The sequence below is a fragment of the Notolabrus celidotus genome, chromosome 18, assembly GCF_009762535.1.
Source record: "Notolabrus celidotus isolate fNotCel1 chromosome 18, fNotCel1.pri, whole genome shotgun sequence".
Taxonomy (NCBI): Eukaryota; Metazoa; Chordata; class Actinopteri; order Labriformes; family Labridae; genus Notolabrus; species Notolabrus celidotus.
Window position 1 is genome coordinate 7,899,778 of NC_048289.1, and position 15,127 is coordinate 7,914,904.

At 41.9% G+C, this 15,127-nt stretch overlaps 1 protein-coding gene across 4 annotated transcripts in view; it reads left to right on the forward strand.

The window, feature by feature from the left end:
• Window positions 1–319: 319 nt before the first annotated feature.
• LOC117829576 (protein shisa-6) overlaps window positions 320–15,127 on the forward strand; it is a 111,271-nt gene continuing 96,463 nt past the window's right edge. For all 4 annotated transcript variants that reach the window (XM_034707140.1, XM_034707141.1, XM_034707144.1 and 1 more), the window contains exons 1-4: window positions 320–408; window positions 8,088–8,325; window positions 8,676–9,574; window positions 11,859–12,019. In XM_034707140.1, coding sequence (XP_034563031.1) covers window positions 9,048–9,574; window positions 11,859–12,019 — 688 coding nt within the window. In that variant the 5' untranslated portion in view covers window positions 320–408; window positions 8,088–8,325; window positions 8,676–9,047. The remainder of the gene's footprint in view (window positions 409–8,087; window positions 8,326–8,675; window positions 9,575–11,858; window positions 12,020–15,127) is intronic.

Below are 15,127 nucleotides of genomic sequence, written 5' to 3' on the forward strand. Positions count from 1 at the left end.
TCATCTCACCACCACTACTGCTCCTCGAGTTACCTTCTTTGTAAGCCAGACAAGACTGAGAGAAAGCCCAAAGCAGCTCTGTTTTAAACCTGGTGGCTCCTCCCACTGGGCATCACTAATTACCAAAGTTTAGCCAAAAACATTTATTTTTAACATTTAAAGCATATCAACATTTCTAAACTATATCACCTTTAATAACAAAATTATTGACATTTTTAATTTATTCAAACCTAAACCCCATTTTTAGGCAATAAATTACCACAAGACAAAAATATTAAATTCTTGAAACCATGTGGCACCTTTCGCCCGCCATAGAGCATATCTATTGTGCGGAAATGGAACGCTCTGTTTCCTCATTTCAAATATGAGCGGGCTATGGCGGAGCGCAGATTTCACGCACCCAAGCAGGTAAGTGAACTCTATAGATATATGCTTAAAACAATAGTTGAGGTCCCAAGTGTGCACCCCTGTTAACGCCACAGAACGAAGAGGGACAGCGGAATACTGGAGTTGTTTACGGGTGGAAACTGAGGGAGAGGGAAAGTTTAGTGTGTTTGTTTGTGTGCGTCGGTGTGTACGTGAGCACTGCCGCTGCGGTCACAGGCTAACTTTGGCATATTTACTTGGATGCTGAAATCTTCATTAAGATTGTCCCTTAATAAACAAATAAATAAAATTAGCCGCAAAATCAGAATCTGCAGAGTTAGTGTGGTGGTCCAGTTAATGGGTTTTAAACAACCAGTTAAAAACAAGTGTTTACACATTTATCATTTGTCCTTATTTTTAACATTTTGCAAACAACAGTAAGGTCCAATTCCTCCGATGACGTCTTTAAAACTTGTCTTAATACTGACACTGTGAGTCATTTGGATAAAGTCAGGCCTGACCATGTAACAGCTGTGTCTATTATATTTGTTTTTCTTAAAATGTTGTTTGTATCATGACCGCAACCCTTTTTAAATGACTCACTCCAATTCTTGTTCTTCGTCTTTTTACTTTGACTGTTCCTGTTTTAGTTTATTTTTTTCTGTGCAGCACTGGTCAGTGCTTGTTCAAGTCAAGTATAATCAACATTAAGCTCTTTAACACATAAACAGCCACTGTCTCAATCTATATAACCCATTGAAAACAAATCAAACAAAGAGCTGTACAGGCTTAGAATACAACATCAAATTAAAGAATAATATGAGCCAAAAAAACAAAAACAACACAACAAATATGAGAAACAAGTTGCATAAAAAAACGGAGTATGTTGTCTGCAGTTCTTATACGAACAGGTTAGCTGTTCCACAGATCAGGAGCAGCTGTCCCACAAAGGCTCTCCCCCAGTTTAAGCCTTGATCTTGGAGCATCCGAGAGCATGTGATGTGTCAATCTCAGTGCTCAGACTGGAGCATGTTGGTGCAACAACTCCCAGCCCATTTAAAGTTTTAAAAGCAAATCTCAAAATCTTGGACTGGATGCCGAAACTGAAGAGAAAACAGTACTGATGTGATCTGATCTCATCGTCTCTTTACAGTCAGAAGACGTGCAGCTGCATTCTGAACCAGCGTAAGCAACAAAGACACAACTGATTTAATCTATAACACAAGGAGTTAGAACACTACAGATGAGAGGCAAAACATGTGGATGACTTTCTTGAAGTCATTCTGGGGGGAGTATGTCTTTACCTTCAAGCATAAAGACGTCAGCGCTTGCAATAGAGCTTTAGCAGATGTTGATTCGTATTAAAAGATATTCTTTATTGCGAGTGCTGACGTCTGTGCTTATTGTGTTTACTCTGAGTCAGCACAGAGTGACTTTTATAACTTTTAGAGTTAAGCACACAGGCTCTTTGTCAAACAGGTCCTTACCGTCCTCAGAAGCTGAAAGAAGCTTGTCTTGATGACTGAACTTGTTTGTCAGTTTTGAAAATTACAGACAGATTTCTTGTCAGAAGTGCAACTGCAGGAGGCTAACAGGCCAAGCTCATGTTTTCCAAATACAATTATTTAAGTTTGCTGTTAGCTGTTAGGTTCAAGAAGCTCAGCTAACTGAGGTGTGCAACTTCTCTGACTTGACTCTGTCTGTGTCCTTTTGGTGCTGGGCAGGTTTGTGTACACTAGGTTAATAAGGGGAGCAAAGGGGAGTGCATGCTGGTGAGAGTGGAGTCAATTGTAAGACTTGCAAAACTTAAAACACTGAGCTGAGGGACAGTGACCTCTTCTATGAAGCTGTGATGGAGTGGAGTTCAGTGTTTGTCACTGTTAGCAGAATTTGGCCTGATAGAAAAACACAGAGCTGAAAAGTGTAACATGCTCTGTGAAGGTGAGGGGAAGCAGAGAGGGGTGATAATTCTCTGTGGGTTCATCACTTGAAGTGACTCATTACACATTACACATGGTTATTTGACCAGTCTTTTGGCATTAAAATATTAATTAGTGCAGCTTTAACGATAAAGAGCTTACCCTGAGTATACAGCTCACTGTGCAGAACATCCACCACTTATTCTACTTTGAGTCTTCTTCACTTCTTTTCATGCAAATCATGATTGTCAGCAGAGGTTCACACACGACTCTGCTTCCGTTTCCTTCTTTAATTGGTGCTGTTTATTTGAGACTGAAAGATGGAAATTGGTTGTTAAGTTTTTGCATTCTTCAGTCTTTCCATTGTAGTTTAAACTGTAAAACAATGCCTGTAATTGCTGTATGAAAGCCCTGTGTAATCTGGTGATCTTTTTAAAACCTGGTCCTATTGCTCTTGTTTCTGAGTCTAGAACTGCAGAGCAATTATTTTGGTAAGATCATTTTTAAGAGTTACTTTTATTTAATATATGAAAAACTGAAACTTACTGGACACTGATATGGGGCGCCGTTGTTAAGCTTTTATTTTGGTACTTCCGCTAGGCGACAGTTTGAATTTGTATTGGGCGCGGTTAGTACCAAAATAAAAGCTTTAGAAAGCGATACAGATATCCCAACCATAGTCTGTCAGTACACCTACGGGTTATAGCTGGACTGACCGCCGTAAAAATGTTTTAAAGGCAGCTTTGGAGGCCATACAGAGATTTCACAGTGCTCAGAGACAATACTGACCAAGTCTAAGGTACACGCAAGCTAAGTTGCTATTGCTAAGTCTGTATCACTTTATGAAGCTTTTATTTTGGTATTTCTGCTAGGTGGCAGTGTGAATTTGCATATTAGCTAAATATTTAGGATCGCAGAGCAACATTTAACATTTAGATTTAACATTTAGATTTAGCAGTCAACATTTAGATTTAACATTTGTATTTATATTTAGAATTTGGATTTAACAGTGATTGTAACTTAATGTATTTTTCACAACAAAATAAAACGTGAAGAAGATCTCAAATATTGCTCTAAATGTGATACGAAAGTGACTTTTAAAAATTCACACTACATTTGTCTGATGTTTTAGAGCTAAATATTGAGAATTGTAGCTGTTATTTTCAGTGTGCACAAATTTAGAAATGGCGCCCAATACACTGAGGGAAGGGATGTTCTGCGAAAGTTGATATTTTTTTTAACCTGTACAACTTTTCTATTTCTTAAATCTGGGAAAGGGAACTGCACCAAAGAAGATTAGGGGCACTGAATTTTCCTTTTGACCTTTTCTCAGAAGTTTCACTTAATCTAAAGTTGAAGTCAGATTTCTGAGATCAAAGTCAGAATCGTGTACTACTGTTACGGAAACAATGTCAGTGAGAGTCTGGGTGTTTTGGTTTGAAGAGTGACCCTGTTAACTGGCCTCTTTTTGCTAAATGTGTTAGTGGTTGTTGTCATCACAACAGTTGTTGAAACACAGAATGAGTCCTCACGAATACATCCTAGTTATTTTGTTATTATAATGCCAGACCATACTCGCCACATGTCTCAAACGAAGAACTAGAGTCATTCACAATTAATTTTTAACATTTGTTTTGACTAATGCTGCAATATCAATAGTTGTGCTCCTGCTTTCTATGTAGAAATACAAACATTATTATTCTCTATTTGTGCTGAAACGCTGCATGGAGGAACAAAAGAAAAGACAACAAAGTTAATGGTCTACATTAACACATGTCATTGCTCCTTTTGGTCCTGTACATGGCTAACGTTAATCAAACTACATTGGACAAGCTGCGCCTTCCCTCACTTAGCTAACTTAGCTAACTTAGATAACTCAGCACTTCTAACTGCAGATCCCGTCAGTTACATAATAATGGAATGTATTCATGTGAAACCATAGACTGTATAAAATATGGACGTAGTATCCGTGACGTCACCCATCTGTTTCTGAAGCGCTGTTTTGAGGCCAATTGTCGGTGGCAGCCATATTGCTGCTGTTGAGCGATTGTGATGTAAAGAGGCGGGCTTTGAGCCTCCTACCCAACAGCTACAGTGTTCCCGCCTGTCAATCAAGTCAGCGGTGCCTCTCATTGGAAAACTCATCATCTTAATATCTTCCAAATTGCTGCGTTAGAAAAATATTCACCCGCGTACAGTGTGTGCCGATCGAGAAATGAGCTATTCAGACTACACTCATCTTTTGTACCAGGCTGTAAACATGTTTATTTCTGCTGTAAAGATTGTCTTTTTTGAATTGGTGTGTATTTGGTTCCGTATGTACTTTTGGAGCCAGCCTCAGGCGGACCCTCGATGAACTGCAGTTTTTAGCACTTCCGCATTGGACTCATATTTTTAGACCGGAGGTTGCCGCTTGTATGAAACTGAATTCCATGGGCTGCACCATTTTTGAAAGCGTCATCAGACACATCACAACTAGTGAACACAAAGCCTTCTGGAAAATACCGTACATTGTTGTGAATATGATAAGAGAGATTTATATATTCACTTCTTGTGAGCACTATAAATACGACACCGTTTCAAGGCACCATGAGACGAAAACAGACACATTTGGCTGAAGGTCAGGCATTGATTCTCCAGGCGTTGTACTCTGACTAAGTGATTCAGTGATCTCACTTATTCTTCAAAAGCAAATATTTGAATTACCAAATTAAAAGCAGCAATGGATTAAGTCAAACGCTGATAGATATAAAAGTAACTGCCCAACCACATAAACTTACAGCATGCTACATGCTAGCCCCTTTCTGCATAAACATCCTTATGTATCCGTGTCTTTGTTTACACTAAGGTAGCTGTGATAATGATTCTTGAGCCAGCCTCAAGTGGATCGAGGATCCACTTGAGGCTGGCTCCGGAAGTACCGGAAACCACATACACACCATTTCAAAAAAGCCGATCTTTACAGCAGAAATAAACATGTTTACAGCCTGGTATAAAAGACAAGTGTAGTCTGGATAGCTCATTTCTCGATCGGCACAAACTGTATGGGGGGTGAATTTTTTTCTAATGCAGCAATTTCGAAGATTTTAAGATTACGAGTTTTCCAATGAGAGGCACCGCTGACTCGATTGACAGGCAGGAACACTGTAGCTGTTGGCTAGGAGGCTCAAAGCCCGCCTCTTTACATCACAATCGCTCGACAGCAGCAATATGGCTGCCACTGACAATTGGCCTCAAAACAGCGCTTCAGAAACAGATGGGTGACGTCACGGATACTACGTCCATATTTTATACAGTCATTGCTCCCCACTGGTGTTTGTGTTTTATGTGTAGGCTGAGCGCCCTCTGCTGGTGACCCTGCAGATATCAGCGGTGCGCCCTGTGTATAGTTGCCAGTGTGCTGCATCCTGTCCCGGTGGTAGGTAGATTTGTGAAAAAAAGAAATCAAAACAGGTTCCTGTTTCTTGTTGAAAGTGTTGTTTATAAATGTGGTGTGTTCAGGCAAATCCTTGAGTTGAATTTCAAACACCTTTGGGTCATTATTCCTTTGCTGTAGAGTAATTTAAGGTCACCACGTTTTAATGTTTTGCTACATGACTAAAAGGACAGGACTGAACTAACTCCCGCCTGCACAACCACTGACACATCATTTTCCTTTCTTTCTTGCTGGCATTTGATTTATTAATGGGTAGAGAGAATGACAACACATATACCATAAATAGATGAAGTAATAAACCTGGGTCAGGATCCGAAAAAACGTACCACCAGATCTTTGTTCATCTCCTGCCTTAAAGCACGTTCATACCTTTGTGATAAAGTTGCTGCTGAGGGATTTGAAATGTGTTTTAAAAGACTGACAAGTACAAATAAACAGTGTCCATTTGATTTTGTGTTTCATGGTCATAAACTTGTGTTTTTCCACATTAGTCAGTGTTGCATGACCAACAGCATTGCTCCACTTTTGTGGTGTAAATTGCTATGTGACTGATACATCCGGCTCTCTTTGGCACATCTTTTCTGGGATTGTTTTTCACTTTGCATTGTTTATGACTCTGCAGCATGTTCTGTGTTTATGCATTTGTTTAGTCTTTTTGCAGTACTGTTTCGTTTTTCATTTGTAGTGTGTTTCTGTTTAATTTGCATCATTTCTAAATTTGCAATCTGCTTCTCCTCACTGAAGTAGTTCTGGCTGCTGCAGCAAAATCCCACTTGTCGGCCACGATAAATTACACCCAGCAAACACAAAATCATTCATGGACCCATAAAATACACATCCATGATCACTGTTCAGCAGTTTGGTCGAGTGCATCAAGTAAAAATTGAACAAACTACAGTTAGTCCCTAAAAGAGTCCCAGGACTCGCTCTAAACTATAACAGAAGATCTGACAGCATCAGAGTGCTCATGACTTTGAGAAGTCACATTTTTCTCCTCTCGTTTTTTAAAGAAATATTTCATCCCCCCATGCTCTGTACCTTCAATTTTCATACAGCTGTAATGGCCTTGAAGTCAAAACGAAGCGTGCACCGAGAGGTTGATTTTCAAGTTAATCAAATTGTGGCTGCATGCCAAACCTCATTTAAAAGTGTAGAAAATAATTAATGTGACAGAAGAGCAGGCGTCCTACAAACATCCCATGTTTAATTACATAATATGTGACAACACTATTGTTGAGAGAGAAATACCTCTGTCATTTCTCATTCTTCATATTATTTATTTTCCTGAGATGCTGATTGAAAAACGATTTCAATCATTTTTTATTTCTATCACATTGAACTGTCTGGAGATATAGTGTTCATGTTCGTTGTTTTGACTTTTGGTCCCTTTGGCCTTGTAATAAATCTTCTTGTTTGTCAGGATGTCATGTTAACATGTGTGACTTAAAGGAAGAGTTGCTACCTTGGAGTGGGAGAAGAAACAGGAGCGGGGCAAAATCCTGAAAATACAAATCAATCACATGTTAACTGTTAGATCATGGGGAAAACCTTAAACCATCCTACAGGCTCCCTTTAATTCTTTCCCTTCCAGGTCCTCTGACACTCTTCCCTCTCATCTGATCTTCACTTCTGCTTTTAGGCCCACATCATTACAGACTGCTGTCTGCAGAAACAAAGAGCTGTGTATTCTCATCACGTTGCCTGCGTTCCCAACCAGAGCAGAAAGCTGCGATTTAAGGCCCCGCTCTCAGCCTGCAGCTTCCTCACCTCTGTGGAGCTGCTGATGTCGAGACACCCTCGGCACTTTGTGATAGAAAAGTGTTGAGTTGCAAATATGGTGTGCACTAAAGCTCACCGCCTCCCAACCCAGACAGAACTAAGCCCGACATACCTGCTGATGTGCTCACACCAAAGGTGTAAGGTGCTTTAATCATTTGGAAAGACAAAAGCAGAAATACTATGAAACAAAAATAATAACAAGCATTTTCCAACCACTGATAGAGCTGTGTGTAGGAGTGGTTCATTTCAGAGCAACATTGTTGAAACACACTTCAGTGCTAATTTAGCCCTATCAGTCCTCCACAATCCCCAAGGTGTCATGGCTCTGCTACAGACCGATATGAACGACTTTATCGAGAGAGAGAGAGAGAGAGAGAGAGAGAGAGAGAGAGAGAGAGAGAGAGAGAGAGAGCTCTACCAATTATTATTTTATCCTGCTTGTTTACAGGCACGATAGCACAGCTGTAAAAGAGAGGAATGTGGATAAACAATCAGAGACTGTGTTCTGCAGGACAGAGGTCTGTGCAGCCATTTAATTTAAAAGTGTTCATGCTAATAACCAGGCTTGCTTTCTTGCTCGCTTGAAGGAGGAGGAGGAGGAAGAAAAGAAGAGGAAGAGGAGGGGGCTGCAATTTGCCGATACTTGGCTGAGTTCTGACGCCAGCACTGAAGTGATGTAAGAGACGGAGGGAGGGAGGAAAGCCGAGAAGGAGGAGAGAAGAAAGAGAGAGAGTGAGATAGGGAGAGGGAGGGAGAGGGGTTCCGAGCTCCTCACTTTCTGAGACCCAGACGGAGAGCAACTCCCCAGCGGGGATCCAAACTGAGGTAGGCGCATTTTTTCACTCCACCCTTTAAAAATACGCAGAAATTTAAAAAAACGTCACACTTCGAATCGAATTTTATTTCGAAAAAGAAGGAATAAAATGTCCTTTTTGCAAAGTACATCAACGCTAAGGTTTAATGTTTAACATAAATATGAAATATATCTATTAGGAATTTATTTCTGCTGTGTGGGTGTCATGTAACCAACTTGAATGCGTCGTGCGAACTGCAGAAATGACTCCAAGCGGGACTAAAATCTGTCAAGTTATTTGAAGGCTGCTTATTAATTAATGACGTGACTCTGACGTGAAGATAATATCTAATGAGCCCTCTTGGTTTATGTGTTGGTCCAGCTCGCACTCGAACTGGAGCAGAGCAGACTGGAGCTCCAGGATTCAGCACCTTGGACAGAGACGCACCGCGGCTCTCACTCCCCGCGCAACCGAGGGAGAGCGCGCAGAGCCCGGGCACCCATCAGCGACCCTCCCGGCCAGGACATGGTGCTCTCCTGTCTCTGTTCCCCGATGGGTCGCGATGGGCTCTAGTGCTACAAAGAAATGCCCTTGACAGCAGTGTCCACAGAGTTGTTTTCAGCATGACGGCGGCGCAGGAGACCGAGCGAGCATGGGAAGAGTCGGTGTCGAAACTTTAAGACTGAACCGTCGCATGTTTGAACACAGTTGAAGCGTCTTTGCCAAACATCAGTCTTGAGTTCTCACTCTACCATGGGGATAAGGCACCTTTTGTTGCTGCTGATTTACCTGGACCCTCTGAGCGTGCTGAGCGCCGCTGCAGGCGGGAAAAAACCCAAACAGGCGTCCAGGAAGTCTCCCAAAGCCACTGCGGTCCCCACGGTGGTCCCGCAGAAGACCCCGCCGCCCGCGCCCGTCAGCAACCACGACACCTGCCTGGGGTACTACGACGTGAGCGGGCAATATGACAAAATGTTCGAGTGCAACAACACGGACCATCGGTACTGCTGCGGCACGTGCTACCTGCGCTTCTGCTGCGAGTACAAGAAGGACCGGCTGGACCAGAAAGCCTGCAAGAACTACCAGACCCCGGTGTGGGTGCAGACGGCCGCCCCGTCCCCCGTCCCGACCGGGGAAACGTACGATCCCAGCATGGACCAGACCAACACGGCGGTCTACATCACCTGTGGGATCATAGCCTTCATCATCGTGCTCGGGGTGTCCGTCAAAGTGGCGTACGACAAAGCCACAGAGCCGCCTCAGGAGATGAACATACACAGGTGAGCGCGTGAGCATCGTGCACAGTGAATGCAGCACAAACCTACCCTTTAGTTTTTCTTTTAAAGGGAAGTAAACTGTTACAATGAAAAAGAACAAAACACACTAAGCTCATTATTAGAGGTAGGGTTGACCCCTCTGCAGACAGGGGTCAAAGGTCAACAGTAATGTCAGAAACAGGTTTATGGGCATGTCAAAATGCCATACAGTTCAGTTCAACATTACATTAATGGTTATATTCTATCCCCTAGTGTACCCCTGTTACAGATTTGTAAACTAGGAGGATCAAATGATGCTACACTTGTGTATGGATATTTTTTGTGGTGCTGTATCATCATCAGAAACCCTCTATTAGTTTTCAACAAATAGTTTGTATGCAAAAACGTTAAGGTGAATATAAGCAGGTCCAATGGCTCTGCTTGCTTAAAAAATCTGTTTTTTACTCATAAATAATGCACATATGTTGTTGTGTTCTTATTTCCTGTTTGTCTTAGATACGGTTTTAAAATGGTGATGTTATGTGACATGCAAAATTGTAAGCCTTGCACCCCGAGATATGTATCATATCTCCAGAATCTTGCACACACACAGGACTTTAATGAAGTGAAAATCAGACTTTAATGTGTTTAATTGAATTAGCAGATCCTTATCCAAAGCCTAAAACTGATGAGCACGTTTCAGATCAGATTCTATCAGATCTGCAGCAGATGTTCAAACCCACAGCCTAAAATAATTATGGGGGAGTTGAAAGAGAACGGTTACAGGGTTTGTGCTGCTCACTGAGTGTGTGTGTGAGTGTGTGTAAGTGCGTGCATCTGTTATGTGTGGGAGTGGAAAGGACTGATGTCCAGCACTCATATTGGATGTTTTTAGTTTATATTGCAGATAACATCTTTTTTTTCTGTCTGAGATGAGGCTCAGAGAAAACTGATGGTTCCTTTATTGAAATTCTTTATTCTGAGGGACAAAAACGGCTTCATTTCTCTGCCATGCTCAGATATTTTAAGATTCAAGTACTGAATACATCCTTGAAGAGGTAAAGTGTGCACACAAGAGTAATGAGCAGAGTGTCAGGGAGAGACTGGAGAGAATATAAAAGGAAAATCAATGAGGTTTGTTCAAATGAGACAGAATAACAGGGTGATTCATTGGTTACCTGTATCTGTCCACGAGGGGCCTTTCATATTTGACCCGTTTGGTCCAGAGTTTAATGAACTCATCATTCTGAGGATGCAGACAAAAAGTGAAGCTATCCATAACATAACTGTCTTTGTCTGTATCGATCCACTCCTGTGTTCTGTTGAAATCGGGAGAAAAATGGTGTTTAAATCCAACTGTCGCCCAGATCTTTGGCTCATGAGGCAGCCAAGTCAGCTCTGAAACATCTTTCCCACAATCCTCTGCCCCCCACCCTGCCCTCTGCACATCAGCTCACATCTGTCTGCTGGTTCAGGTGGGGATTTGGCCAGAATGTTTAGCAGAGGTGGTGAACGTCTGCCTCTCACCTCCTAAGCTGGCTCCTGCCTTCTCCTGCGGCGTCTCCATCTGAGCGCTCTCATCCATGAGTGGACCACATGTAGTAAACTGTTCCCACATCAGTTAACAAACGCTGACACACATTATTTCCTCAAGATTGAGTGGCCTTTTTTTATTGGATGCATTATTCAACACTTGAGCAATCTTAAGACTGTGAATAATGGATGGTGTTAACGTTGGGGCTGTATCAAGGTCGGGTGACATGCATGCACTGCTGCACATTCAATAAGTAACAGGAAGTGAGGGGAGGCAGGGGGAGGGGTGAGGCTAAAATATTAATTTAAAAGCAAAGGTTACATCGCAGATACATTTGTCGTTCCGAAGCTATGAGCCGCTGCAGAGCTGCAAAAGTAATTTCCTTTTCAGACAAACACTTTTTGAACTTTCTTTCATCGTGATTGCTTCTCCCTCTCCTCCCCCTCTCCCCCTCGAGGGCTCCTTCCTCCATATGCACCTGGTGCGATCTGAAAAAACATTCAAATTCAACCCAATTAAACGAGAGAGATACTCTCACACATCCAATGTTGTTTCTCTTGCAAATGAACATTCATCATGTTCCCACACGTTACAAAAAACAAGAAGAAACAGAGCAGCTCTGAATTACTCATAATAGCACGACACTTAGCGTGCAGTAAACAGACGAGCTATCACCTCTTTTTCACTCAGTTCAGCTGCACTCAGAGAGAGAACTGTACCAGAGGAGGAACATCATTTTGGTGCATTACTAACTTGTTGTTTTCTTGGTTTCAGGGCCCTTGCAGACATCCTGAGGCAGCAGGGGCCCATCCCCATATCGCAATACGACTGTGAGAACTTTGCAGCGATGAATGGCTCACCCAAAGACAACACACCAATTAGAACCTCATCCAAGAACCACTACACCCCAGTCCACGCCTCCAAATCCAACCACGGTAAGAGTCCTCCTCTCTCTGCAACCATGTGTGTCAGCATGCCATCCAAATACAGTTTGAACATAGATTTCAGGAGTTTAAACCTCCCCCACATCCCTTTCAGTGTGCCTTTTGGGATATATTCTTTGTTTCTTTTCAATATTCTGCATCCCCCTCCAAATACCTCCCGCTGTGCCCACCCTTTCAGCAGTGTAATCTCCAGTGTTAACATCCAGTAATCATCCGATTTGTGTGTTAGAGTGCAGGCAGAGAGCGACACAGAGAAACACAGGCCTGCTAGTGGAGATAATTACAGGCTGGGAGGTAATGCGGCCCTGCAGAGTCTGACAGGCTGGAAGTGATGACCTCTCAGTCACACTGTGGGTGAATCACACACGGCGTGATTTAACCCCACGATTCAGAGAACAGACAGAGAGCATCAATTGCTAATATGGAGGGAAACTGTGCAGGAAACACAGGAGAAGCGGGGAGGTGCTTCAGCACAGCAGATTTGAGGGGGCACCAAGGACTGATGTGTAGCACCAGATTGTCAGGAAATATACCAGTAATAGCACATTACGCAAGAAAGATGGAGATTTAGAAGCTGTCAAAGCGTTAATCTTTATTGACGGAGTTTACATAAACTGTGTAAACTGTCTCTGAGGGACAGATTTTCACTATGAGAAGTATTTTGGTTACTTTTTGCAGTACATTTGTAGTCCCAGTTGTGTTGACCAATCAGGTATCTGCAGACTTTGGTGGAAAGACCGTCTGTATGGAGAGCAAAAGCAAGAGGAACATAATCCAGCGTAATGACATCCAGGCTCCCAACGTTGGTAATCTGAGGAGGATTTATTCCTCTCTATAAACAGATATATGCATGTTGTTATTTCAGAAAACTTAAAATCTGTTAATTACAAGAAAATCAGTTTCTGTTTCAGGTTCATACGGCCGAAGTAAGCCAGAGTGAAGCCTCTGTGGAACTTCCTGTTTATAGTGAAACTGAGACTAACCAGAAATAGATAAAGAGGTGCCGCTGTGAGGGATGGAATGAACCAAAAAATGGGTTGGTTTTTTTTTTTTACCCCTACTATCTGTTGGGGTAAATGTATCTTTTATTTTGATCTGAACACACGGTTGCTTCTTAAGTTGCTAATTGAAATCTAAACAATGCAACGCATGCATGAGGAAGTCTTGTCTGTAGGATTTTTATTGCTAGCTGACTGCTACACTTGAATACTTGAACAGTTCAGTGTTAGTCTCAGAGGCATGTATCATCACCATGATGATGGCCTGTAGCTTCTGAGATTGCTGAAGAGTGATGAGGCAGTGGAAACAGTGGTGTCATTCAGATACAGGGACAGATGGATAGATAACAATGAGTGGCAGTTATAACAATGCAGTGCAGAGGGGAAGAAGTCTAGGCTGTGAGTTGTTTATTTGCACTGGAATTACAAGTTGGATATTGTTTCTGGAAGTCTGTCTTGTCGTCAGATGATGGGTTCTGAGATGGCCAAAGCACCAAATTGATGCTGTATTGTAAGAAACTGTTTCCTTCTGTCTGCAAAGTATGACAAATCTGTGGCATCGCTGTGGGGTTGTGTGCCTCATATGCCGCCCCTTTCCCGCATGTCACTCCCCACTCTCTCTTCCACTTTCCGTCTCTACCCACTGTCCTGTCTGCTATTAATAGGAACATAATAGCCCAAAAATAAAAGTTAAAAAATAAAGAAATTATGCCAAGAGAACCTTTTCCCCCCGATTTTACCTTGAATACACATTTTTATAGTAACAACTCTTGTTGTTGACAATTTGCCATATTCAAAATGATTTTTAGTCCAAGCATTTGATATTTGTTCATGTTTTCAATCCTGCACAGACATAAAATACAAACATTGTTTTAGGCCACGGTTGTCTTTTAACCTTGGTTAGTTTTCAGAACAGAAACTTGTCAGGTTTTTTTTATTGTTTTCTAACATTGTCACTTTTTTATATCAAATCAAATAACTCATATATAGATGTGATAAAATGATAAAAAATAATTATGATAATAAACTGATATGAAGGACACAAAGCCAGTTTGATTTCCTCCATAGATACACAACATAATCTATCCTTGCTTACATGTAACATGAAGTAGTGTTTATATACTTCCAGATGTGTCCTCACTGATGTATTTCATGTTGTCCCCACTTTGTTTATCAGCCCTGTCCTTAGAGCCTACAGACTTTTGTTCAAATGATGCTTCCTTTGCCAACTCTGTGAACTATCCATGGAACAGAGCTCACCTGGGTTCCAGTTTCTCATTATAATTTGTTTTCCAACCGTAGTACTGGTTTGAACAAAGCCCATGGCTCCACAGTCAGACATCAGCTGTGGATCACTGAAAACGCACAGCCTGGGGCAGAACTCAGTTTGTTTGTGTAATGTTTTTATATTTTTATGAATCTTTAGTTCTGAATCATGGGGCATCGCCAGAGTAGGTGAGTCCCTTCAGAGCTGCAGCCTCTTCAGCAGCCAGCGTTGTCCCTGAGTTTCATCTTGAACAGTCTGAAGGGGTCCAACAACAGTAATGAGGAATCTTGAATGAGATTAGTTTATTTGTTTGACTCTTGAGGAAACTACTTGGTTAAGTTAAGGACAAAGATCTGGGGTGGGTAACAGGACTTGCAAACCATTCCACTGGGAAAAAATCCAGCCCTTACTGTGCCCTGATAGAAATTTGGCCTCCTGTCCCTGAGCAGCCCATCGTCACTGCAAAGCTCCTCTGGACGGAAAACCTCTGCTAAGCCCAGTGAGAACTTACCGGGATGTAGAAGTTGAAATTTCCGTGAAATGTATGGTTGAAAACAGGTCTGAACAGCCACGACTAATCTTAGCTATCAATCAATCAATCATCAATCAATCTTTATTTATATAGCGCCTAATCACAACAAACGTTACCCCAAGACGCTTTTACACACAGAACAGGTCTACTCTAGACCGTACTCTATGTTATAGTTTAGTTTAGTTTGTGTGATCGTGTCCTGCACCGGAAAGGTGCCCAGCCCGTATGGACTTACAAGACACTACTAAAACAAAACAAAATAAGAGCAACAACACAACAGTAAAAGAAAAAGAAGAGAGCAA